The following is a 27,405-nucleotide window of genomic DNA, read 5'->3' on the forward strand; positions in this document are numbered from 1 at the left end:
AGTGTTTAAAGCTAACTGTCCGTGTCGTGTTCACATTAACCTGTTTGGGAGCAGGCTAATGCTATGCAATAGTAACATCTTCATATCCCGATAGCAGGTCAAGACACGGCTATGAATGAATATAAGCTAAACAAACAACCGGCTCTTAAATGGATGAACACTTATATCACCGGGTACTCCAGCCTAGAGACGCTGCAGTCTCCATATAAGACTCTGCACGGTGTGAATTATGAGCACTAGAACAGTTAAGCTAAATCACCTCCAGCAAGAATTTACATACATGCAGTAAGGCCCCCGTCCTAATTCTATAATGCATTAGGGAGGGTGCACGGGTATGAGAGATGTTTATCGTATGACCAGGTTTCAACACAAATGCTGCATTTACAATTAAAGACGCGGTCAACACGGCGCAGTAGATCATCATGAAGTAGCACTCACGGAGCCAGGAGGTAAACAGCATAGCTCACGCACGGAAAGCGTGAGTGCGTCTGACACTAAAGTGTTCTCCCTCGGTACATTATGTCCTATTTTATCTTGCTCGTAAAGATGCATTGTACCTTATTCTGACACAGAGAGGGATCGTAACAAACAGGCAGAATATCCCAAGTCCCCCATGAGCCGCAGAATCCGTTATGGAGATTTTCAGATGGGAGCGTCACAATCAGTTTAATACAAACACCTGCTTCCTGATATATTTGTCGGGCAGTATAGAAGAGACTCTGCTCAACACCTCGCTAGCTGCCTCAACCTGTTTCTCATGTCAAGCAGCCGACACCTGTTAGACTGCACCAGAGCCCCCCCCCATTCCCTTTGTTCTGCAGTACACTACCTTCAGAGTGGTGGGACAAGGTTAGAAGGCTGACACAAGATGCTCCGATCCCCGAACCGAACACAGTGATGCGATTGGAATCTCCACCGAAGAAGCCGATGTTCTCGCTGATCCACCTTAGAGCCTGGATCTGGTCCAGGAGGCCATAGTTTCCTTTAGCTGCCTGATCCCCGGTGCTGAGGAACCCTGTAACACACAGATGACATTAATAATTTGCACTATGTAGGTTCCTATTTATCCAGATCATCCTAAGCCTTAAAGGTCTAGTGAAGAGTCAACAGGTCTGTTAAAGATGTTTCATCTCTCATCCAAAAGGCTTCTTCATTCTGACCGGTTTGGTGGGAGTTGAAACTATTTAAGGCTAAACTGCTGCTTTCAACAGTCCAGTTGACCTTCGTGGTTCATACGTTGCACTGTTGCAGGGAAATGTGCATCAGAAGCAAAGTTTATCTGGAAAAACACACATGGGAAACCAGGATGTCTACAGCGGCGCCCCCCCCCACCCCACCCCACCCCCTGCATCTCCAGAGAGGTGTCACAGCAGGTGACAGCAGCGGTGAAGTGACTTATCGGATGACAAGGCTCTTTGTAAAATAGGAGAGCGTGTGACCACATGTCATTTGAACCTTATGGCAAATCAATGGAATGTCTCTCCGGGTGAACACCCATCATCAGATATATTGAGCACCTCCTAATGAAAACCTTACGAATATCTGGACCCTCGGACGCAAAGAAAAGGGGGAGAGGATGAGATGTACGATAGAAATGAGGAGGATCTGCGAAAGCCGCAGCCTCCCTGTGGCACACTTTAAATCCTCTTTCAGACTCTTAAAAATTTACAGCCGCAAATATCTCCACGAAGAAGAAAAAAAAACCCTCTAATCTTCTCTCTGACATCTGCATTGGACGGTCAGACTCTACTGAGCGCACCGGAGATCATGTTAGCACCACCTTCTCCCTCTCTCTAGGGCTTAAGCCTCACTGAATGATGGGTAATCAAGACTCCTGGGAGAAGATCAACGGCGAGCGATCCCCGTGCTCCCAGTGGTGGACGCGGCATCCATCAAGCCCCTGAGCACGCGTGTGAGGTGACAGCTAGGGGACATGTGCTGGCATCGCCCCTAAACATTTCAGGAGCAATAACTGCTGTTGAATCCTTGGGAGGCGGCAGTTATGGTCTGCAAGCACCTCACGATTGTTTTATCTATTTCATGCTGTATGCCTCTATGTAATGATGAGCTCTGTGTTTAGGTCCTAAGGGCCAAAGGAGACGTGGTGCGGGGAAAAAGTCTGGCTTTCCGCTACGGACAAAAGCTAAATACAAGAACGCGCCGCGTGTTTTTGGACTCGAGTCAGGAAACCGAAGCTCAATTTAGATAAACACGGATTAGAAAGCAGCTGCTCCAGGCTCATTAGCCGTTTTCTTGTGTGCGTGCACGAGATGAATTCGACTCTGCCGATTCTGATTTCCTCTCTTTGGCGGGAATCTGATAGATGACGACCGCAGCCTCCAGCCCCGTCACAGACACGACGCCCGATCGCCCAGAGTGCATTTGGGTAACAACACAGAGGGCGGGCAGAGGGGAGGCCAGGCCTCAACACTGATAGCAGAGAGGCGGCGGCGCAGGAAGCTAACCGGGAGACAAATGGATCAACAGATGGTCGCCTTTAGACTCATCCCTGAGGATGACGGAGCAGAAGGCCAAACACAGAGAATGAGTAAATGGCAGTGTGAGATGAGGACGGCGTGAGAGATTTTTCAGGTTTTTTCCTCCCGAGGCTCCTCCTCGTCTTTCTTCATAACTACAGGGGAGCAGCTTTTCCCACCTTGTAAACAGAGGGTGTGTCAGCCATCAGGGGGAGGTCAGATGGGCTAGAAAAAGAGTTCCTGTGCAATTGATGGCCTAATTGAAGGAGATGTGGAAACTACCGTCCATTTGGCATGCTAATAATAGAAATTACTTAATGAAAAAATACAAATGACTGGACTCAGAGGCCATGCTGGTGCAGAGTAAAGCAGGCCTCAGTGCTCCAGTCCTTTAACCTTTTGTTGGGCTGCATTTGTTCCCTTGCATCTATAAATGGCCATTAAAATGTAACGGTGGAATCCAGTATCTTAGACGACAAAACACACTGCAGGCCCCATTTAAAAATACATCTCAAATACCTCCTGGTCATGTTTTAATTGGAAAGGTGACAGAAAGTGTTTGGAAAACAATTAAGATAGCAAAGTAATTGTTTTTTTATGAGCTGTTATTTCATTTTTTGCATTCGCAGCAGAGTTTAGTCGGCGGGTCAGAGGCGTGTTTTGTTTTGTTTTCCTGTCAGTCAACAGCAACTTATCTCTGGACTTTCTCTCTGCTCTGCTATAATAAGATCCATGATATTACATTTAAACGATACACAATAAATTGCAGAAACTGACTTTGCTTTGCTTTGCTCCTGCATAATTTTATCCATGCGGGTTATATTTTAATATCATGAATCTCACGTTGACTGCTCACACGGTGCCAGATTACAATAAACATTCAATTATAACCCATGATCACATTATATCCATCCCTTTAGCTGCATGAACTCAAATGCATATTCACTTTTAAATTATCTGACCAATTAAGTTAGACATAAACAGTACTCACAATTACCGCCTTCCAACTCACTTCAACAGGCATAAAATAATCATTAAAGCACAAGTAGTTTGAGTTGATGAGACGCAGAACTGAAAACGCAAACACATGTTTTCAAATAAATGTTCTGCCTGCTGTTTATTCAATAACAGGACGGAACGTGCAGTTTTTTCCAAAACACCTATTGAAGTCAATGGGCTGAATTTTAAGAGGGCAATTACATTACAGTCACAGTTGGTTGAAGGATATAACATTGATTTAACATTAAACACTAAATACAGCCACTTTCTGATTGAGTACTTGCAGAGGTGCAGCTACAGAAACTAAACAGCTGCAGCACTTCTCACAGTGACTTTGCCGTTTGTGGCTTTCTCTCTCCCTTTTTCATGTTCAGGGGTGATTTTTTAAACGGTTTTAGATGTGGTGCAATTCAGCCATACAAAGGACAGGTGACAGACAGACTTCGATATTCCATCCTGATCTCAGCTGCAGCGCCAGTGGTGACCACAGTCTGCCTGAAGCCGGGTCAGGTCGCACCTGTCACCTTGCATCACCCTTGCGGGACCAAACACTGTTTCCACGCAGTACAGCCCCCCCCAGGAGGACCTTCGCCGACCCTGTCACCTTAACATGACCGGAGGGTTGGTTTATGTATACAATGTGACAGTGCTCCCCGCTGCGGTGCGTCCCAGCATCGAGCCAGAGCACCCGAAACAATCCAAGGACTGCGGACGATGATGTTCAGAGACCAGGTGTCGGCCGCCTTTCTTTTTCCACTGTTTGGGCACCACTCGCCTTTATTAAATGAGTTTATGCTTCTGGGAAAAAAAGCAAAAACAAAACCAAACTGTGCATAATGACACCTGATATATGTTGCAGCATGATTCTTTTCCTTCCGAGCTGTGTCGTGTTCTTGAGCCATGCTGCTCACGGCTGATGTTGGTCTATTGATTATGATTTAAATGTGTGTTTGCTATATGGTGAAGTATAACTGGGATGTAAAAAGAGCTGAGATAATAACGGCTGCGACCCCAGACATCTCTCTTAGTCCCCGTGTTAATGGAATGCGTGTAATGTGATGTGGAGGGTGAGAATCGAGCGAAGAAGGGTGAGGGTGAGGGCAAAAGCTTGTTATTGACCTGAAGAGCAGGCGCGCATGGAGCCAGATGGAGGGAACGGATAAGGAGGAGCAGAGGAAAACATAGGCAGAGGAGGAGAATAACACTGGTGACGTAATCTCGTGAGCTCTTTTTTGTCTTTCTGCTTGTTTCATTCTCTTCCTGGCTCTTTCCTTTTTTCTCCCCCTCGTCCTCTCGCTCTTTGGGGCTGCTGCTTAACAAGGCTGCCTGTGTCCAAACTCTCCTCCGCGACTCCCCTCTCTCTCCCCTTGCCCGTTCCTTCTCTCTCTTCGCCCCCTCCTTCTCTCCACAGAAATAAAGGCCCACACAGTCGCAGGCTTTACAATCTCCCCTAAGAATTCCCCGCGACAAAAGAGGTCCGACTTCCCCCTCAGCCCGGCCCAGGCTGAATGGGAGACGCTGGGGTGTGGATGAGCAGCAGAGAGGGGAAGGGGCTGCTCTTCACACAGCCACATAAAGAGCCTGTGTGCTGGGCTCACGGTGAGCATGGGACATACCCAGCCGTTCTTCCTCTGCTAAGGAAGTCATTCCCATCCATTTTTTCATCCTCAGTCCTGGGGGGTGGGGGGAGGGGGGGTATACAGAGAATAAAGGGAAAAAGGAAGGAAGTTGAAGGAAATGGGGGAGTGGTTCTGGCTTAAATTGACTGCCAATAGATCAATGAAGAGTTCCTGTTTTCAGATCCTAATCTGATCTCGTCATCTCGCTAACATGGCATCGGTCCGCTGCCCTCCCTGCTTCAGAGTTGCAGGGCTGGTACGCAGCAGACGGAAGCTCAGCTGTAGCAGCCCCTCTGAAATGCCCATGTCACGTTGGTGCCTCACACTGTCCACAGTCTCCGTCCCTGTCAGCATTTTCCCTGGCTGATTCAACATGTCGAGTCAGGGGTGCTTTGGCTGCTGAGAGGGATCTGTGATCGGCTGTCCAGCTGATCATTCCATGTGCAATAAAAGAGCCCCGATGCCATGATTGGATCACCGTAAATTCAAACCTTTATTGCTTTTTCTTTTGCTTTTGTTGTTCAATGACCCATAGACCCATAGATGACACCAGGGACATAGTCATCATACTGAGCCATACTGAGGAAGCAGATGCCTTTTTCACTTTCGATTAGTGAACAACTGTCGGCTTATTTTCTCCACGCATGTATCAAGCAATTCATTTTCTGTTATTCTGTTTATTCCTGATCAGGGTGACAGATGGTGCTGGAGCCTATCCCAACGGTCACTGGGCAAGAGGCTGGAATACCCCCTGGACAGGGCGCTGGTCCATCGGAGCCAATCTCCAGTCGACCTAATGCTGGTGGACTGAAAGAAGAAACCAAAGTAGAAAATGCACGGCGAGAAGGTGCTACGTCCACATACGATGGCTGGGAATCAAACCCAGAACCTGCTTGGTCTGATCACAGTATCCAGGGCACAAAATACGACACCTTTCCTGCTAACTGCTTTGGAAAAATACATTACATTAATGATTCTACAGATTCCTTCAAAGGAGGATTGTGAAGTTTGCTACTACAGTGAAAACAGAGATCTCAAAAACATCTTGTGGCGTTAATCGCACACGGATCCAAGCGCTTTGATAGCCAGGCACTCCTGATCTGGTCTCATCTGCCTCTCCCAGTCCTGACACCTTTCCAGTGACGTGGATTACAGTATTTCAAGCCGGATTACAAATGTTGCTGATCTTGTTTCTTCCAGCAGGAGTTTTAAAGTTCAATTCTTCCTTTTCAAAACATGTAAACATTAGTTGTTGTTTTTTAACATTAGCAAGCACACACATGTTAAAATGGCTGCTGCCGTCTCCTCGTGAGAGAGAGAGAGAAAAAAAACAGGCTTGTGAAAATGAGCTCATACTATTTAGACACTGGGCACCAGAGGCTAGGCTCTCTATGAATGTTAACAAAGATCACAGAAACCAGAATACAAGGATAAAGAAAGAAACAGTAGGGCACTATCTTACTGAGGATATTGAATATAAAGTGCATGACTGTATTGGGAGGATTCTGTGAAGACCAGCTATCTTTCCCTGTGTTATCACTTTTGCCCTGTTTTCAGAAATATTATTCTTGCTACCAGCCCTGATGGAAAAGTAGGTTAAGCACAGAGAAGTAAAAGCAACTGTATGACTTCCCACAACCAAATACAGCTGACAAAGTGTTGCCTGTATCCTCACACTCAGGTTCGCTCGCTGGAGGGTTTTTTCAATTTTAAGCAAATATATTGACGTGGATCATGTTGCGTAGTAATTTGGTGAGAGCGACATGACAGTTAGCAACACCTTTCTGTCAACTAGATGAAGAGAATATTAAGTGACTTAACTTACGTTCGTCTCAGGTTTACGCAACGACGCACTAAGGGGGCATCATGGTGCGAACCAGCCAGCCAACAGCATGTTGGATGGTTGCATCGTCTAATGCACAAAGCTGAAGACGGAGCATAATGTATACTCTGGGGCTCACAAAGGCACTCAAATGGAAAATGTGGTTTATGTGCAACAAAGCACTTAAAAAAAACAAAACAACAACCCTAAATTCAACATAATGTCAAAAATCTGCACTGCACAAACACCAGAAAGTCATCGGAGCTCCTCAGAGCCAGATCTCTTACAAACAGTCCTGTTGTGGCAGCAGGGATGAAAAACAGACACCGTAACTCAGCAGTGCTGGCGCACATAGTGGCGGCTGCATGTGACTTTGGGGCCATTTAATCTGATTGTACGATGCGTCCCGGCGGCACAGTGCACAAGCTCTGGTAAACAGTGGACTACAAATGAGCAGTTTACATATGTATGACCCCTGGCCACGAAACGCCACTCAATCAATCAGGTGTCGGCTATAGCCGCCCGCCTGGATTTGTCTCTCCCATCTCACTTTCCTCCAACTCTCCATTGTCTCCGTATCATGTTTTCTGTCTTGCTCTGCTTGCTCTGTTCTCGCTGCTTGTGCCTCCGATGCCCCCGCACTCCCCATCACCTCCTCTCTTCTCTGCAACATACTTCAGTGACTAGCACAGACGGCGGATTCTCAAAGACGGCAAAAATGCTTTTACATTAAGGCGAGCTTTGCATCTCGCAGCTGGTGCGGAGGCGGGCCTCGTGCAGCCATGGAGGGAGACGGAGAAACCAGCGTTTGTAGAGGCACAACTGTGAGGTTAAGCAGCGCTTTGGTTCCGCTTGGAAGAACATGCGTCGTAGGAAGAAGTTATTTCATGAACAATTGACCAAACTTGAGTCTGAGATTTAAAAGGAATATTAGCAGCCAGTAACACGACGCTGTCTCTCTCTCTGTCTCTCTCTCCTTTTCTTCAGCCGAAGGCTCCTCCAGTTCAAAGGCTTGGTGTGAAACAAGATATCAGACCGGGGTGATGTAATTTGAGGGTCTGGTGAGAAAGTCACCAGTAGGAAAGGGCAGTGTGCAGTGACGGGCTGCGATGGCACAGAGCAGATCAGAGCCGGGCTTATCAAAGTACATCAGTGGAGCAGAGCAGAAGAGAAAGGTCATCGTTTAGAAGATCTTTAAAGCCCAACACCTCAGGTTGGAGTAGCTCTGATGGGGCTGCTTCTGATATGAAGCTTATTTTCTGCGCTCTCTTTCTCAGCAAAACTTTGTGGGAATGAGCACAGGAAGCCAATTCCACAACCCCCCCCCCAAATAGAGGAAATCTGCTTCTTTGTATTTCTTGGTTTGAAATCAATTTACTATAACATCATTTTTCTGAACCTTTGCAGGTTGTATGAAAGAAGACAAAATTAGTCTCCAGCGAAAAATAATTCTCAACTAAAAATTAAACGACAGTTTCCTTATTTTTTACAAAAATGATTTTGGGACAAACGTGAGGAAGAATGTAGAATGACTGTAGAGGAAAAGAAAAAAACAGGTACATTTTTCACCTTCATTTTTAGGAGATAGTTGCTACATCAATAAAATAAGCCTATTCCAGACTGTTGTGAATGCCTGTATTTCTATACAAAGAGATGGTATTTATCCTTCTTCCATTAAAAGTTGCTGAAAGCTGATGCTAAGCAACATGGCTGTTAAAGCCTTGAAAGATACTTTCAACCACAGAGCTTCACGGTTTGACAAAAACACATCAGCCACAACCATCAACTTGAGTCTCGGTCACGATCATCATCATATACTCAAAGAGCCTCGTCTTAAAGGAGCACATCAAATGACCCCTCCAGCAAAGATTGCAGTGACCCAACAAAATGGAATCGACTACACTAAAGACGCATTTTCACAGTCTTTGGCTCGGTGTAAATTTGTAGTAGTTTTAAAACTAAACAGCCACATGAGTCAATATTGAAAGTATCTGTTTGCTCATGAGCCCAAATTAATACAGGAAAATGATTTCATAATAAAAAATTGTTGCCTCAGACTTACTCATAACGGTTCAACAAACGCTGGGGGCAAACCTCGACGGAATATTCACATTTGTATAATATTTCCATTTTTAGCCTGAAAGAATCGCAGATTAAATCCGCTCTGGCACATCATGACTGTTGAAGATATATTTAAAGTATATTTATCATAGTGTACATAAGGACTTTTCATTTTCAGCCACTAATTTTTCCCACAATAATAGGGTACCTAAATGCTCCTCCTCTCCTACGGCTACTTCTACTATAGTAACACTAAAGTACTAACAATACTACGACTGTCATCTGTTATAGTGGGGGGTCATTGCACGACTGGGGGTGCTGTCCAACACAGCGTGCAGTTTGTTTGTGGGTGTGCACGTGTGGTCTGGCAAGGGGGTGGAGGGTGTATGCAGTGCAGCGAGGGAGGTGCTGTATGGATATTAATCACCAGGAGAAGCATGGTCCTGTGGTGTCGGCTGTAGATGGATGGGGTGTGAGTACAGTGATGTCACTCTGACAAATGGACTGGCCATGTTGGCAGAGACTCGCACATCGCCTCTCATTTCAATTAGTTCCTCACCCAAGGACCCACCTAACCCACAAACCTGCAGGTTACACATGAGGAAACAAATTCAACTTGCACCCACAAACACCCCCCCCCTCCCTCCCAACTGTTGTGCTCCAGCCCATAAAGGCACGGCTCTCTAATAAGATCTGACTGGGTACAATGTGTGTGTGTTTTTTTAAAATATCAATTTCATAAAGTACTGCGACTAGAGCACGCGGACGCTCTGCTGTGGAGGAAGGGTCTAAGGTTTACAGCGGCCATCACAGTGAATGGCAGTGCCAACAAACTGACTAATGGAGCTAAGTCATGATTTTGAACTCCCTGCCACCTCGAAAAGAAATGTTAACACCCCGTTTTAAAGGACTGATTCTATTAACCACAGGAAATGCCTCCTTGCTGTGAGTGATCTTTGACAGTGACAGAACCGGAGTTTCCCTCCCAGCCCCCTTCGCATTAAAAGACCTCTCAATCCCCATCTTAAATCTTCTACACCTTCCTGTGTTCTGCTTCCTCCCTCTTTCTCCTGATCTCCTCTGTGATCCTCCTGGTCCTCACACCAGGATAACGATGCCAGCGGATCTCTCTGGGTGAAAGTTAAGGCGAGCTGGGCCAGAGCTGAACTGGGCCGCTGCACAAACGACCACGTTTGGGATTTGATCAGAGTCTCTGGGGGCCTGAGCTCCAGTTCCAGCTTAGCATTAATAGTGGGTGTCGCTTCAAGTGCCCATGAAAGCATCTGGAGATTAATAGCAACCCTGCAGAGAGAACCAAGATGGGGGTGGGATTAATTAGATGCTTCCACATCTGCTTTTAGCACATTAAAGCTCCTTTATAACTTCCACAAATCATCGAGAACATTGAGATAAAATGCAGATGCATCAATTGTTGATGAGACACAATGAAACGTGTAATGTTTCATTGCTATTACCCAATGGGGGAGATGGTAACTTTCGAGGGTGTGAAAGTTCAAAATGGTCACAAATCAAAACACATTATATAAACAGATGGATTGTCCTGCCCAAATAAAAGTTAAACCAGCATATTTAGGGGGGGAAAGGCAAATACTACTTTGTAGGGCTCAAGGCTCGAATGGAATCAAACATTCCTTTGTTGATGAAAAATGCCTGCACTATGACACAAAGAAAAGTGGGAAGTGAAAAAAAACAACCCGATGAACAGCTTTTAAAATTGCGCGCATGATTGCTCTAACCCTTCCACAATAGCTGCAGTACGCCTGTAAAATATTGTTGCATGAAACACAAAAGGCCATGCGCTTTCTGAAAGACACTTGTCCCCATGTCCTACAAAGGAGGACAATATTTGCCTTCATTCTTCTCTTGGTTGGGTTGATATTGAAGTTCTATGCCTAGCGAGGGTCTCTGTATTTTTGCACGCTGCAGTGATAGCTTTCCCGCTTCTCTTTGCCGTTCTTACTTCTAATCTAGCGGGCTCTAAAGAACTGGGTTCCAGCAACAACAAAAAGGTTAGATCTTGCTTTCCGTTTCATCTCAGCCTCCTGTGATCCCCTGGGAGGTTCTCTATGTGCACGTCTGTGCTGCTTGGAGATGGGAGATTGTGCCAGGTCTCTGTTTGTTTGGCGCCCCCCCACCCCTCCTCATCACGGTGAAATCTGCCTGACAGTTCGGCAGCATTGCTCTACCCCCACAGGAGATACCGTCAGATAAAATGTCACCATGGCTTTGTTCTACACGCCCTACCGGTTGGCCTCATGCACTGCAGAGCTGAGAATGTGGTGACCAGAACACGATCCGAGACCTGATGTGGCTCAGAGGGAAACCCATATCTAATATTAAAATCAGATAATTAAATGGGATTTTCCCTTCACCTGCATCACTACGCTTTACTACAGTCCTCAGCTCCTGGCTAAACATAATACCTATTGGGGTTTATACATTTCGGCATGTTCATTTTGGATTGAATAAAAAGAAGAATCTTTAGTAGAAAGCTTTGATGCAATCCTGACTTATTTAGTCCACCAATAGTTACTTTAGCCTTTCACCTGCTCTGATTTACCCATTTAAATGGACTGAATATGCTGTACAGTGGTGAGATCAATGAGGAATTCACACAAAATAAGATACACGGATTCCCAAGAGGGGGTTGTAGAGCTAACTGTACGAGTCGATGCACCAGCATGCAATGTTTCACCCTGGCTCTTGGCTAAGGCTTGGACCTCCAACATTTCTCATGCCTGCTTCAACTCTTCCTTCTTCGACAAAGCTGAAAATCAAACCAAAGCAATCAATCAAAGCAGAAATTTGCATTGATTACCACGGTGTGTTAAGGGTTGTATCGTCAACGAGTCCTACTATTTTTAAGCGTTAATAAGGTCAAAGTTCAGATTCCCGTCAAAATGTTAAGATTTAAAACAGGAGGGACAAATTTGATTTAGAGTGCTGTATTGAAACCACATATAAAACCACAACCAACAGTTAATAAGTCAGGAAGCTCTTGTCCAGTCAGACCTGATCCACTTTTCAGTGGCACCAGACCCACTTCTCTGTCTTCCAGTCTCACATGACTCTTCTCACTGCTTCGCTAACAAGACTCAAGTGCAAAAATCTGACTGGTCGTTTTGCAGGCGAGCACTAAGGGCGGTTGCCACTGTCAGCTCTGGTTAGGTCGGTCCTGTCTGCTTCGCATTGGAGAAATCACACTCCTCCCAGCGGAGCTCATCTGCACTCCTTCACCTAGCCCAGCCCAGCTCCCCTCACCCTGCCCCAATAAATGAATTAAAGAAGGGGCAGCTCTCACAGGTAATTGGATTAAACGCGACATCCCCCGCTTCAAAGAGCATGCTGACCAAGCAAAAATACGACGGGACATTGTCAGAAGAAATTGTCACTCCTCTCACACATGACCCCCTGCACCAGGCTCTCTCATTCCCCTTCTTATCATCTGAGCATTTCCACATGCTCCACTCTCCAAGGGCATCCGAGCATTACTTTGAAAAAAGCCATACGCTCCAGATTCTGATTATTGGGTGTTGTAATATTCTTATTGTTTATAACACTTTATCTATATTACTACTCTTGGTTTAATTTATTACAAAGTACTGTGTATTCTCTACTTCCCTTGACAAATACATCCTACTTTTTCCTCTGTGTTTGTGTCTTCCACTGCTTCCTCCTCTCCCCGAGGGCCTGGAAGGGATGTCTGGAGCAGGGAAGGATGTATCGAGCCTTGACGTGCAAATAGAGTGACAAGCCATCTCAGTCCGAGGGAAAGCCACTCATTATCCAGATTGCTTTGCAGTGTTTCTGGGCAGCCAAGGCCAATGTCACCTCTCTCCAGTCGGACCGCTGCATGGACGGACGTCCCTAAATGGGATCTATTCCCTCGTTTGACTCTATTCTTCTGCTAGACGCATGTGCACTTTGCCATAAAAAATGTACAGCCTGTAGGATCCAGGTCGAAATATAATTTCTCTTTTGTAGTTTGGTAGAAACAACAATTGCTCAGCGTTTGACAACATCCAGCTGTTTTTTTTTGTTTGTTTTGCTTGTTTGTCTGTTTTGTGACTTTGAGTATTAGTGTCTGCCTTTCAGAGTGAGTTTGCCTTAAGGTTAAAAGGGTTACTAACCAAACCACAAAGCCAATAATGGGAGGGGGAGATGTCCTAATGGAAGTCAGGATTCTGAATCTTATTAGTAGAACATCTTGTTCCAGTCATTGCTTCGAATGCCCCTCCGGCTCCACGATAGCATCAGCAGCAAACAGCTAGCAGGTGGAGAATCGAAATAAAGCCAATTGCGTTGATCAAATCACCCACTGCTCTAACCACCGTGCAACTGTTCTGTCATTTGAGCGTCCAGGAGATGGCTGCACTATAGATAAAGATCACTAATGTCTCCACTTTCGAGACATGCCGGTGAAAATATCCCTGCTCTTTTTTTTACTACGTAAAACCACGTTACAATAGCTCCCATGTCGGGAGTCAGCTGGTCAGCAGCTCTTGTCTCCACCACGGGAAAAGTGTTTTGGTTCACAGTCAAGGCCACAGTACTTGTGGCTGAAATCAGCACCGGCTCGCTACCTTAGGCAGCCTGCACAGTGGTGCCAGGTTAGTCACATACTGAGCTACAGCGCGGAGCCTTATCTCCCACCAAGCCCGAGAGCTTCAGGATTGACATGGGGAACAGCCTTGAGTAGCACGATCCGGCTCTAATTAAACCTGCAGACATATTAGTGCGGCTTGTGAGCGGTGTGAGGCTTTTTCTAATTACCTGTGCAATACATTCATTACTTTGCTGAAAGAGGAAGCTCAATGGTCAAATGTACAGTGGATTTGAGGCTTAATTTAGCAAAATACCATAAAAAGATTGGGCACCTGGAGATTTCTTTTTTACCTTATTAAATCCCTGGCCACCTGCAGAACTCCTCTGACTAGCATGAGGGAATATTTGGTCATGTTGGAAGTGTCTGCAGGTGGTATATGCAAACACAAGAAATGTCTCTCTGCTTTGTTCAAGTGAAATGTGTGTAGGTATGACCTTTCTAAGCTACTGAATTCAGCTAAATTAGCACCAGAGGAGGCTAATTCAGCCTTTTAAACCATTGGAGCTGGGTACAAGGGCTGTGGTGCCACTGGCAAATGGCTCCGGACCCTAAATGTTTGCACAAGGAAAATGTGTTCGCGTTCCATCTCAAAGGATGACAAATTTCCCAGTTCTTAAAAGCTTTAAAGTCTTTTCTCGCCAAACTATTTATTTTCAGCCAATTGCTGGCGTTAGCACTGCATTTTTGTCCACAGTGGTATTGTTAGTAAATGCAAATGGGGGGGTGGGGGGTGGGGGGGGGTGCATTAAAATGCAAATGATTTATGCAGAAATGCACAGTCAGCATTTTATAATCCGGCCTGAAAAATATTACCTTATAAGAGAAGATGCACTTACAACCAGGACACCAAGTTGCACTGGGTAGTTAGAATCCTGTGCTAGCCAAGGGCATACATGCGCACATTTGACAGATGACCAACGTATACAACCCTGCGGTACAATCAGGAGATCATCTGTTTTGATGCAGCTCTTATAACTCTCCGGATGATTCATATCTCTAAATGTCATTACTCGTACAGAAGAGTTGAGGGCACTAATCACAGGCAATGGTCGAGTGCTTGTCCTATATTTCATGAAGATAAATATAAAAGTGGAACGTCCGCAGTTTATCGCCGCTATCTGGTGAAAACCTTTCCTATCTTCACGCTGCTTTGAGACAAATAATTAAACGCCTCCCGGTGCAAGTGGGGAAATCCGGCGACAGCCAACTTTGAATTTGAATTTCAAATACGCACGTTTAACAGTTCATATGATCGGTGTCATTGAATTTCTGCCACTCAGAAGACCCTATCCATTTTAATCCCTGTCAAGCATTGTTAACTTGTTTACCGCCGTATTAAACACTGAGTATGTCACCTCGCAGAGCCATGTGCAGCCCTTGGCATTTTACTTCCGATGGAGGCATTAGACTCGCAGTAATATCACAGGAACAATGAGTGAAATTACATGTGTACTCGTGTAGCTGCTGTTGGTCTATATTTGATGGAATCAAATATTTATAGAACTCAGTGGTCTATTCCTGTGGAAATATGACTTTCACTGGCTCATGCAATACTGGGATATAATGGATGCATCCGTGTTAGCGTGCGCGGAGCTGGTTTGCTGCTCCTGCGTTTTTAGCATCGCTGCTTTGTTTGCGGCCCAGTTTGCTATTTGCTTAAGGACTACCGACTTTGAAGGAGCGACATTAGAATATATATACAGCTTAAAGTAAATGCCAGAAAATATCTGGCATGGTTGCTAGGGTAAAGCATTTCAAACAAAGCAGCGTAGCGTTTCCATCGCGGAGATAGCCTTATCACGCATTGAACATAAGCCAGTCAAGCCATTTCCTCACCGCTGCCACTGTTGGGAAGTAGAATAGTATTACCAGACTTGGAACTGTGCTCCAGTGACCCAGAAACACATAATTCTAATTGTTCTACTTGGCCTCTGGGGCCTCCTTCACAACGCTATGACCTCTTTCGATCAGACCACAGTGCAAGGCTCATCAGCACTGCAAAGAGGCGAGGACAATCCCCACAAGCAAAGAAATTCCCCCCTGAGAGAGTCGCTACAAACCCTAACCCACCTCTGCGCTTCAGAGCCGCTCGTGCTTTTCGTGCAGTTGCACTTTCCACAAAAGAAAAGCAACATTTGGACCCACATTGTGCTCCCCGTTCCCCCGTCTCCTTGAAAGTGCATCATCAACCTCAAAAAGGTGACATGGGCTACGTGCGCTTTTTTTCCTGACCTTTCTTTACAATTTAATAACATCAGGCTGCAGTGATGCAGCAATGTCAGCCGGCCCAAGGTCGCTATGTGCTGGTGGAACGTGTGCTCAGAGGAGGAGCCCGGGTGAGCACAATTTAGCTGAGGTCTGATCCCACGACCAACACAGCCATTCTGACCACAACACAACGGGCTTATAACTGAGAGCGACGCGCTGTGACGTATCAAATATTGCAGGAGTGCTGTTGATGATTAGAGACCCTGGAGAACCGTCTGTCTGCTTTCTCAAAGGGTGCTGGTGATGAGATCCTGGGTGATGTTGATAAAATAAAACTCCCCCTGAACAGCTCAAAGATCAAGAAACAAATGCAGATTAGCGTCAATCTTGACAAGTGTTTTACTGTTTTTTTAGGGAGGGAAATATTCTCCATTCGGGTCGTCTCTATCAGCTTTCCGGGAGAGTTGACAGGGGCTAATTGTTAAGAATTGAGTTATTGAGCGATATGCCCTTCTTCAGCCCATGAAGGACTAACACCAATACAAATAGCTTCCAAACATTATTGGAATTCTGCTGGGGCGCCCTGCGACTCACCACAGCCATAATATTGTTGCAATAATTGCAGCTCACAGGCCATCAAATATCAGGCCAGTTTGTTCAATTGATTGAGACGGGGGGTGGGGAGGTGTTGCAATCTGACTATTCCGTAATATCAATAGTTTTTAACAGGTGGTTGCATATGGCAGGTACACGTGCACATGTGTTATTCGAGTCAGCGTGCACAGTTGGTATTCCACCTGTGCTCCTGGAGATCATTTCACCACAAAGGTAATTGGATAGAACTCACTTTGTTAGTTTTCCTTTTGGAATTGAATTGTTGACAAAAGCAGGAGTGCGGCGCCGACCGTCACACAGAGCAGCCGTTCGCCGCAGCGCTGAAACGATGAGAGCTATATCAGAGCCCATCAGCACAAGGCTCTGGATTACTTTGGGAGGGAGCCTGCAGACTTGGCGCGCGGCAGAATGAGGCTGAGTGAAGGCAAGTGGCAGAGCTGGATGATAATGAAAATACTTGTGATAAAGGTGTAATGGATGTAGGAGCTGGGTGAAAACATTCATGAATAATATCACGCGGAAGGTGCACGGCGCCGAAGGACCCGGTTTGATTGCATGGAGACAGGCAGCGCTTTTAAAATACGTCGGCGCCATTCCTCTGCGGTCTTATCAACCACGGGCAGGACAGAACGGGGGACGTGTGCTATCGTATAGTTGTCGTTCAAAAGTGTTTGAACATGTTTAAAAGCGTTTCAAGTGCAAACGGAGTTTAATTAGAATGGCTGCTGATTAGCTGCAGCGGGTGGAGATGAGTGTCCAAAGAACATCGTTAGAGTTTCAGCCGCTGCCACTGTCTGTGCATGTGTCATGTAGACGGCTCCACACGTCAAACGACGAACACAGTCGCTGCTGCACAAAAGAAACTAACAATAGTGAGGCAATAACATAAAAATGTGAACTTGATGGTTATGTCGGGTTTTTTGGAGGGATTCTTCTCGAGGAACATTATGTTAGGATTGTGCTAAAGTGGCTGCGTGTGGGTGTACATGCATGATAAAAAGAAACATGTGGGTTGGGGAGATACAGTGAAACGCGCATGCTTTTCTCCCTTTTCTCACGTGTCAGAAATGGTCCTAACTCTGTGTAGAGCTTAACATGTCTTTTATTTTTGTATTCCATGAAAATCCTTTGCAAATTTACCCGAGCCGCTGCTGTAATGGTTGAGTGCAAACGTGCCATTTAGCTCGACATGACTACTCCTTGCTCCCCACGTATGCAAAACACCCAAAGCAAAGTGTGAATAATAAAGACTTCAAATGACAGGCACGCAGCAGGGTTAATGATAAAGGTCAACTTGCCAGCATGCAGCCACTGAGTGTAAAGGACAAGAGCCATGGGGTCACAACTCACATGGGAACCGGGCCAATATACCGGAGCAAGACCCACAATCCTCCAGAACCGGGATTTTGCTCGTGTCTCCTGCCATTCTGTCAGCAGCACAGCACCGTGCACTTCCATGATCCTCTTAATATCCCGCTACGTTGTGTTGGCGATGACAGAAACTAATACGGTTTGATATGTGAAAACACAAGGATGCTCATATCTTTGTAAACAAAACAGAGAGCAACGAGAGTTCAGAGTATGAGGGGAGGATTCCCGGAATATTAAATGGAAGTTAATGGATTTTCAGTACAGGAGACTACAACAACTCGGAACAGATGCCGGATATACAAGCGCGGCGACCGGGCTGTTGGAAAATATCTGAGAAGGAGAGCGAGGCGGCGCTCCAGAGGGCCAACATCGCCGTGACTGGCACCGCCACAGACAGAATGTCAGCCAACACCTGAAGCAATCCAACTCCGACATGAGATTCCGGATTCATAAACACGTTTCTGTGTTGCTATTCATGAGAAAAGTGGCATTCACGGGGACCTGACGCTCCCAGCAGCTAACGTTTCTGAGAACCCTCCGTGCATGCAGGGGGCCAGGTCTTTCTGGGCTCCCCGAGAGATCCCAATGCAATTCTGCTGCTGACAGGTAAAATGTGCAGTTTGAGACACAAAATTAGTCGTTTACAATCACATTTTCACCCTCTGAAATTGGCTCCCCAAAAAGAGCAATTTCTGCCGTAGAATATCCAGTTTGCTGCTGGCCATTATGCTGCTTATTTAAAATGTTTTTTTTAATAATGACGCACTGATATTAAATGTTTATTTGTTTTATTATGCATTTTTATGATAATCACTTATTGCTCAGTGCCATTATAATATATTTCCTCTGCATTTCCATAATTTCACGCAATTTGGGGAGTACGAATAGTCTGCAGAGAAGATCTGGTCGGGGTCTCTTGTGGCCGTAGCTCTCGTTAAGGCCCAATTTAATCCTCGCAACAAATCAATGAAAGTGATCCAAGGTAAAAAGCAACATCTGAGCAGTCTGCAGAATCACATTTTTCAGCCTATTAAAGCCACACATGCGTGCAAGGCCCCCTTTGTTTGACGTGATTTGCCTCTGCATGTCACGATGTGTTTTTAATTTGACACCCCCCCACACACAAAAACACACACATACAAGCACTTCAGCCTGCTGCTAATGCAGCTCTTTTCTTGTTTTTTGCTCACGTTCAGCATCAAAACAAATCAATTCTTTGCAACACACGTATGAGGAAGTTGATATTCTGGTCATGAAGGCAGATCCGTGATGGGCCGAGGTGCCCCTGCGAGCTGCTATCAGCCATAATCGAGAATGATAGATTACTGAACAGTAATGCCAATGCAAGGCAGATCTTCTGATTTATTTATTTAGTTATTTATTTGCATGGAACATATTTCGCATGGAACATTTAAGCAATAAATGAATGAACAGATCCTTCTTCTAATTATTTGAACTCTGGAGACCTGTGAGGAATCTATAGATACGAATGTTTGGTGGACAGTTTGATGACGCTACAGTGAAGCTACCATTAGTCTAGATTTGTAATCCTAATTATACAACAACGCAACACATTCATGCTCACGTAACCATGCCTGCAGACAAGCATGCGGTCACCTGACATGACTGCATCGGTTACATAAGTGGAAGACCGTGGGGCAAAGGTATTGCCCATGTAACGCCTCGCACGACAGCGTGGAGGAGCTTCGGTGTGTGCTTCCTGCAGTAAATGGTGGAATATCCCATTCAGATGAGTTTTGCCAAAGAAAGTTGAGGCAGATGAAGTGCACTGGCGTGCAGCCACAGCCTTGTTTACTACACGCTATACTGCGCTGTACTGAGTGTCGGTACCCTCCTACACAGTTGATAGCCCTACGTTGGATTACTAACGTTGGATTACTCACAGATAACTATGAAATTGACTTTCATATAATAGACTGATGCGTAATGAGTCATTGTGGATTTATTGGCTCTGAGTTGCTACTATTGGCCTTCTGTGGGTGCTGTACAGCAGATTAGAGCCACAGATATCAAGTGTGGAGCTGAGGCTTAAATGGACCTCTATTTTTCTCAAAGCTTCAAGCAGTTATGAGTCTCCCTGAATGTGTATCCTTCTCACCTCTGTCACATTTTAATAAGAACAAACCGCTGGTGAAAGGTGTGGACAGTTCACACCGTCTCCCTTCGAAAGCCTCGCATGCCAGTTCCACAGCAATCTCCTTCACCGCCAAGTGCCGCATTTTACGTGCCACACCCTCATCACATCGCTAATCCTACCTTATTCTCCTCTTCATTCCTCTTCCCCCCCTCATATTTCACCTTGTCACTTCAACATTCCGCTCCTCGCTCCGTTCAGACCGCTGCCTCCCACCCCTGCCAGCCCAGCAGCAGCCGTGGTTGGCCAAGGCAGGATGCCTCCCACCTACGCGCACTGGGACTGCTGACCTTGGTGGTTAGACTTGGCCGCCGCTATGATTAATGCCTCTACAAGACAAGAAGCAAGTACCTCTACCTGCCAGACCAATATATATCTTCTCAAACACATCATTCCCGTTTGAGGACACACCTTATGATGGACAAATCCTGACCTAGGTCCTCATCTTGCAATCCTTCTTGCTCTAATCTTTCCCCAGCTTATACTTCATAGTCCTGGAAAAGAGCCATTGTTTGACTTTTGATAAAAAAAATATATGGTCAGTGTAAGCACGTTTTACCAGAATTGTGTTACCTATTACGCCCTCTCTGCTGTTTGTTACTTACCGCTTCTTCTTGACCTAGATGTTCTTTGGACCGCTCATGTGGTAACAAGAGGGAGACAAACAAAAATCACATACAGCTAATTAGCTTAGCTTGGTAACAAATTGGCCTTCCTTTGCCTAAAGTCATCAGATAAACATTGCAGCAACTTTAACTAGGCCAGCGTCCACACTGTTGTTTTCATGCTCAGCTTTTTACTGTGATATTTGACAAGCAAACACTAGTTGTTTGTAGTACAATTTGGCCCCTGAAGCAAAAAATATCCAGGACTGGATTTCAAGGCCATAATGGACGATGATTAAAATTGGGACTCAAGTCAAAAAAGAACTCTCTGTGGCCCCTTTTAGTACTTATTTGAAGATGCTGTCAAGCTCAGATTAGCTGAGCTAGCCTAAGGTGAAGATTGATTTATGGCCTTTTCTGAATAATAGCTATTGTAACTATTGATTAAATCCACATCCTTTGTTTTTGCAGTCGGGGATTAAAAGAGAAACAGGACTTTTCACTTTTCTGAACCACACCAGGCTCCTCTGGAGGGGGTTAGACGCTGGCTCAAGTTCAATAAGGCTGTTAGCTTTACGTATTATTTCCTGAGGAAAAAAATGTTTTTTTTTGTTTGTGAACTTAAAAGGACAAATGCACCCAGAAGACAAGCTGTGCTGCCATTAAGAAGCCTGCACTCTCTTCTGAAGGCGAGGAGAAAGCTAAAAAACAAAGCACAGAGCAATGATTCATCACCAAAAGATCTTTCAGGCGCCATGAACAAGAACCCCAATATGGGACAAGAAGAGTTATATAAAATCTCAGAAATACAAATATTCACCTTCAGATATACATTGTACCTTTGGCGTCGACTAACTGTGATGTTCTTTCAAAGACTTTCACTTGTGCAATGCTGACTTTTGATGCTTTTGTCAGAATCTCACTGCAGATTTGACTGCCTGCTTTCTTCTTCTCTACTGCGCCGAGCTGCAGACTAATGTGCTGTCTGCTGATGCTAATAGTTAAGAATGAATTTAAATCAGCGTCGTATATTCTGTCACCTGAAAGGATTGATGGGTCAAATTTCTACAGAGTAAGCCTTCTGGGAACCAGGAAGGTGGAACAGTCTGGAATGGAAGCTGAATTTTGTGCGTGAACATGTTTTGGCATTAACTGGTGTAGCTATTAAAAGCGCACCTGGCTTTAAAATCAAAGGCAAAGGTCAGATGAGGATTCAAACAAAACCCTTTTTGGGCGAGTTGATTGTCTCCCAAAGAAAATCAAAGGTGGGAGAAGAAACCGCAACACCTGCCGGCGTGCATGCAGCGCATTATCAATTACCTACTCCATTTCAAGCTCAGACTCAAATGGCCTCAATTTAAGAACCACTCAAAACTCTAAAAGACTATTTTTTTGCAGGAGATCACATAGCTGAAACTGTATCTCCCCGCTCAATCAGTACTGGGTCAGAGTGTTCCGAGGTGGAAATGTCAGCTTTTGTTGCTCTGCCCCAGCGGATAGTGACTATTAGACCTCCTTCCCTTCGATTTTTGCTCAGAAAAGTCTCATTTTATTTTGCTGCAAAACAGCAGATAAAGCAACCTAAGCTCAACTTTGTTTGAAATTCCAAAAAAGTAGGTTTACGAGAAGAATGCGTCCTATTAGAAATATTAAAATGGTGGTAAAGGGCAAACATCAATCGCTAATGCTTCTCAACAACAAACGCTGTTCCTAGTTTGACATTTCCTTCCAGCGAACCAATGTTCCGACCGTGCACTTTACGTCGCCATCAGGTCAGTGCGTTGCTCCATTTGTACATGAGAAGCTGCAGAAGACCCCTTGACCAGATGAAAGCAACGGTGGGGTCAGCCCTTTGATGTCCCCCTGATGCATATTTAATGTTCTGCCGCCTCAATTTACCAAACATGTTTTTATCTTCAGGAAGAGCGACGGCGAAGCTCGCCTCAAACATCAGTTGTGCCTCTGCACCGTACAAATTGATTTCCTAATGTGACAGTTGAAAGTGCCGCACACACGATGCACAATGAGCTTTATTGCTGCTTTCATTTGTTGTAAGATGAAAAAAAAGGGGAGACAAATTCATATTAAAAATACACAAACAATCTGACTTCAAGCAAAGAGAATTAGGGGGAATTCTTTCAGTCAGCGCAGTGCTACTTTACAACTGTGATGAATTAAGGAGGCTTTTTTTCTTTCTGAGGCATCTACATCTGCGCCGCCACATGCAAATGCTCCGTGGTAACTGGTTGCGTGTGAAAATACGTAACAGGAACCTAAAGGTTCGAGACGAGAGGAGACAATGACGGTCATTCATCAACCCGCTGCTGCAACTGGCGCTGTCATCTTACACCAGGGTCCTCGTGTGATTCATTAAACATCTGTATCTCGCCAGTTTCAGCGTTAGAATGACGGAGCGTTGCTGAATGTGGCTACTGAAAACCTCATCATTTAATGATGTCTCAAACTTTCTCTGATGGTGCAGTAAAGTTCCCCCATTGATTCAAGTTTAAGCCTTCTGTCCTTAAATAACATGTCCCATTGGGGCTTGTGTGTGTGTGAGGGCATGTATGTAGAGCACGCCACTGAATCTGAGCTGTATTTCTGCCGTTGCCAGTGGGATTATCAGATGTTCTGTGAAGGGAAACCTCTTAGGACATGCGTGACCTCATAAAAATCATAAAATAAACCCATTAATGTTTGGGATATCAACACACAGTCAATGTAGGCCTTCACTAAATGGCTCAGGCCTACATACTTCTGAACGATAAATCTGGCAGTCACGATGGTTGTGCAGAGCCACGTTTTTGTTTGTTCTTTTCCTACACAGCAGACCAGTGCAGTGAAGTTTGGAACAATGGGATGCAGCCGTTGTCCTCTACCTGTTCCTGCTGTCAGTGTTTAGTTGTCTGTATCACTGGCTCACATTCTTGCCCTTCACCTGTGTCTAACTGCCTCCTGAGCTGCCTCCTGTCCCCTATGTAGTGCACAATTTTGGGGGGTTCTCCTAACATTAAGTGAGGATGACAGTACCCTATTTAGTTCACTCAAAGTATCCCATGATGCATTGTGAACTGATGCTCCTTAACTAGTAATATTAATCATCCTTTGCAGTCATGAGAAGTCAGACATGCCATTAAGTTAATTATTATAATTCAGGTAATTATTAAGGGCACAGACACAGTGTCACCAAACACTGAGTGTATTATATTTATTAATCTGTAAAAAGCCAACGTGGATCCTGCACGGCAGATTCATCACGCCATGCTAAGACGCCATTTAACGACTTATATTTGTGGGCCCCTCAGTAAATCTTGCGTTTGCATCTTCTCATCTGGTCTTGACAGCCTGACATCAAAACAGTGTAGCTCACCAGCATGTTCAGTGTGTGTGGATGCCACAGAACCTCTAACCCGTAACAGGTCCGGCTCTGTTGTTACCTCTGGGACACAAATGGGAACCAGACTGTAAGAAAAGAGCACTGGAGGTTGCAGGTTATGATTCTCTGTTGTTAGCAGGCCCAGCTCCTCTCTTAGCACAATAGTGGTAGCCTACTGGAGGTAAATTGGTACCTTATTAACTTTTGACACTGGAAACAAACAAACCAAAGTGGATTGCCTGGTGGTGAGTAGGTATGAGTAGTCTGAAAAAATATTGAGGATAGTGATGAGAGAAATTTTAAGATGAGATCTGACATCATTTAATTAGATTCTATGCGCTGGCCTATCTGTATTAACAGATGCCCACTTTGGCAGAGGCAAAACAACTTGTTGAGTGTTTGATGTACAAATGGGGACAAAGAAAAGGACAGAAAAATATGTTGAGATACTTTGTAGAGAAACAGTGTTAACCTTGGAAATAAAGACCTTTCCTCTGCTGCCATAATGCAGCAGTGTTTTCCTGAAAAACGATTACTAAAGAAGTAGCAGAAGAATTGTTAAATTGGAAGAAACACTGTGGGTAGAAGGTCAGAAAGCTAAACTAGATGGGTTACCATTTTGTTTATACAATTAAAGTAAATGCAATATAAACAGTATAGACATGGCAACAACCAGCTAAGACTTTTCAGCTCTGATTTGCTTCTGCATGAAGCCAGTGTGACTACGGCTACCAAAAACGTGTCTGCTGGCACAAAAATCATCAATCTTGAAGTTGGTGCTGCCATGTGAGCGCTGTCCAGCATCAATCCCCTTCGGTTTTAATCAATACTATTCAAGACATTTAGCCACATCGGAAACATGCTCGGGGAAGGGTGACACTCGGAGCACTGACAAAGCAAAAGCCCCCCCGTCTTTGCTCTGTCTTGCATAGCCAGTTTTAGTTGCGGTTTGTCTGGCAAGAAAGGCTTAAGAGTTAATTTCCTGGCAGTGATTTGTAGGAAAGGAGCATCAACAATTTGCTGCAGACCGGAGCATGAAAAGCATTACTTGAATCCCTCACTCCCTGACATTAATAGGATGAATGGATGTTTTTTGTTCTCTACTTAATTTGGAGGAATTTGTCCAAATGGCAAAGCAAACAAGCAAATATCCATCTCGGCTCCCCTCTCAATGATAAAAGACAAAGAGCGCTCACTCTGCCTTCACTTTTTCTTCCGTGCACCGTGTGAGAATTCTTGCGGGCGGCGCAGAGCTCATAAATCAGGTGATAACCAAAACGGCGAGAAACTCTTACACGGGAGGTTCTTTGTTTTATGTGGAATCACCTACAGCCCAGGAGAGTGTCACGTCAAATTTGATTCTACAGTAACTCAGAGTGATTTTTGTGGTCCCAGACACCAGTTTGACAAATGAGATACACTCAGACAGATTATATTCCATACATGTGCTCGCAGCTAAAACGAGGAAGTAAATCTTGCATCAGTGTAGAAAGCGCCTTCAGGAATACAACAAAATGGAGGCAAAAGTAGGGAAGTCGAGGTTTTATCTGTTACTGCTTCAACCAAAGATTTTCTGTAATAACAACGGAACTCCAGAAGGTGCAGTTTAACTGAACTTGGATGATTTTAAAGGTTCTGTGTGGATGACTCAGGACGGATTCTGAAAGAGTCGAGAAGGTCACCCAGTTGCTTGAGTAGTTGATAAGTACAATAGATACAGCAGGAAAATAGGTGTTTTTATTTTTAATCTGAATTTGTGTTCAGTTCTAAAGTCCTGTGTTATTTTGTTCCCGGTGCTGATGGAAGGTTTGTGTAGCCCGTTGCAGCCAACTGGAAATGAGGTGTAAGATTATGGACACATTTATGGAGGCTCAGCTTTGCGGTTTATTGAGCATTTAGGTTATGAAATCATATCTTAACTTCAATGCATAGCCACTGTATGGACTGGACACTGGCTGCTTTTATTGGGAATGACCCAGTCCCGCACAATATTCCACACAATAGTAAGTGCATGCTAAGAGCATATGCTAAAAATAGACACCAGTAGTGGTCTAGAACAAGACATGACCCTGCCTTTACTTTAGCAGATTACATTTTTTGGGTTAGTTAGATATCAGGCTGCTATTCAATTGATGCTATTTTTTATTTTTTGTAAAAACAGCTATATTTGCATATTCTAGATCTGCCATATACAGGCAGTAAAACATAATAACTGGGCTTTAGTCGCTGTTCGTGTCCTAATTCTGAAGACAAGCAGCGTCACCAACTCACGGTGGACTTCAGGCTTTTGGATTATTTCTTCAGTGGGATTTCAAAAGACTCACATTATCTAGAAGAGGTACATCAAATGGCATAAATTAACTAATTATGTTCTCGGCCACACGTTCCTATTTGCATGGTCACATCAGCCATCTCAGATGATCTGTATTATTACTAAACCAGCATGTAGCGGTCGCTGAAGCAACATCTGCTTGGGTTATTACTTAAGCAGCCCAGCTGTTTGTCGGAGCGGTCACTGTTTGATACATAAGATCTGAAATACAAGCAGACTTGTTACACGGCCTGTCTGTTGTCCTACGTTACTACGTTACTAATACCCCGCGCTCGTCAAATCCCCGGTGGAATTATCAACTGTCAACATCTCAACCCAAACAGAGAGAGAGACGGAGTCGCTGAGCACGATCTCTGGTGATCCATTAAATCAGGACTCCATCAGCCTCACTGCCGTTATGGTGCAAAGAGCTCCCTCGTTTTTACTCAAACAGAGGAGTGGGGTTATTCTGATTAGATCTAACGTGATTCTTTTGAGGGTAATAACTAGTAAGACTGCAGGTCTGGTGGCTGCCATCGGGGAGATACAGCTGATAAGCATCAGCGGTTCCAAATGAGTCCCATCAGAGGTGAAAACTTTGCAAACCCACGCTGTTTTGGACTCGTCTCCTTTTAAAAACCCATTTCCGGGAGCTCACCTTGACTTGAAAGACAGGCAGCCTTTTGCTAATTTTGAACGCATCAGTTGATAGTTATTAAGTCCCTCCCCTTCAATAGACTGGAAATTGACAAGCTCTAGAGAGCCAGTCAGTAATTATATTTGTGAAGAGCAGTAAGACCAGATACTCTCTTCTGTCTGGAGCTTATTACACACCATCAGACATGTAGCACCTCGGACCACATGCGCAGTACTCCTCCAGATCATACTTTCACTTTACTGACCGCAAGCAATTCCTCTGTTCCCTGACCGGAGCGGAACGCTTCGGCCTGCAACGGGACATAGAGAACGATGTAAAACTCCGCTCTCTCCATGTCGTGATGAAAACCGAGCTGCGGTGGGTCAATACGTAATTAAAGATTAAATCTGATATCAAACTCATTCATCTCAACACTCAAAGGTTGAGATGTGAAACTTTCCAAATGGGGTCTCTGGAGAATTGTGGTGCAACCTTTGAAGCAATAATTACCATTAGAGCAGC

General features: G+C 44.8%; 2 protein-coding genes across 5 annotated transcripts in view; one reads left to right on the top strand and one right to left on the bottom strand.

The window, feature by feature from the left end:
* The window catches only part of si:dkey-27i16.2 (regulator of cell cycle RGCC-like), a 185,406-nt gene that overhangs the window by 51,234 nt on the left and 106,767 nt on the right, over window positions 1-27,405 (top strand). The gene's annotated exons all lie outside the window — the stretch shown is intronic.
* The window catches only part of nlgn3a (neuroligin 3a), a 106,238-nt gene that overhangs the window by 34,414 nt on the left and 44,419 nt on the right, over window positions 1-27,405 (bottom strand). For all 4 annotated transcript variants that reach the window (XM_057042888.1, XM_057042887.1, XM_057042890.1 and 1 more), the window contains one exon: window positions 830-1,015. In XM_057042888.1, coding sequence (XP_056898868.1) covers window positions 830-1,015 — 186 coding nt within the window. The remainder of the gene's footprint in view (window positions 1-829; window positions 1,016-27,405) is intronic.

Source organism: Takifugu flavidus, chromosome 9 (genome assembly GCF_003711565.1).
Source record: "Takifugu flavidus isolate HTHZ2018 chromosome 9, ASM371156v2, whole genome shotgun sequence".
NCBI lineage: Eukaryota > Metazoa > Chordata > Actinopteri > Tetraodontiformes > Tetraodontidae > Takifugu > Takifugu flavidus.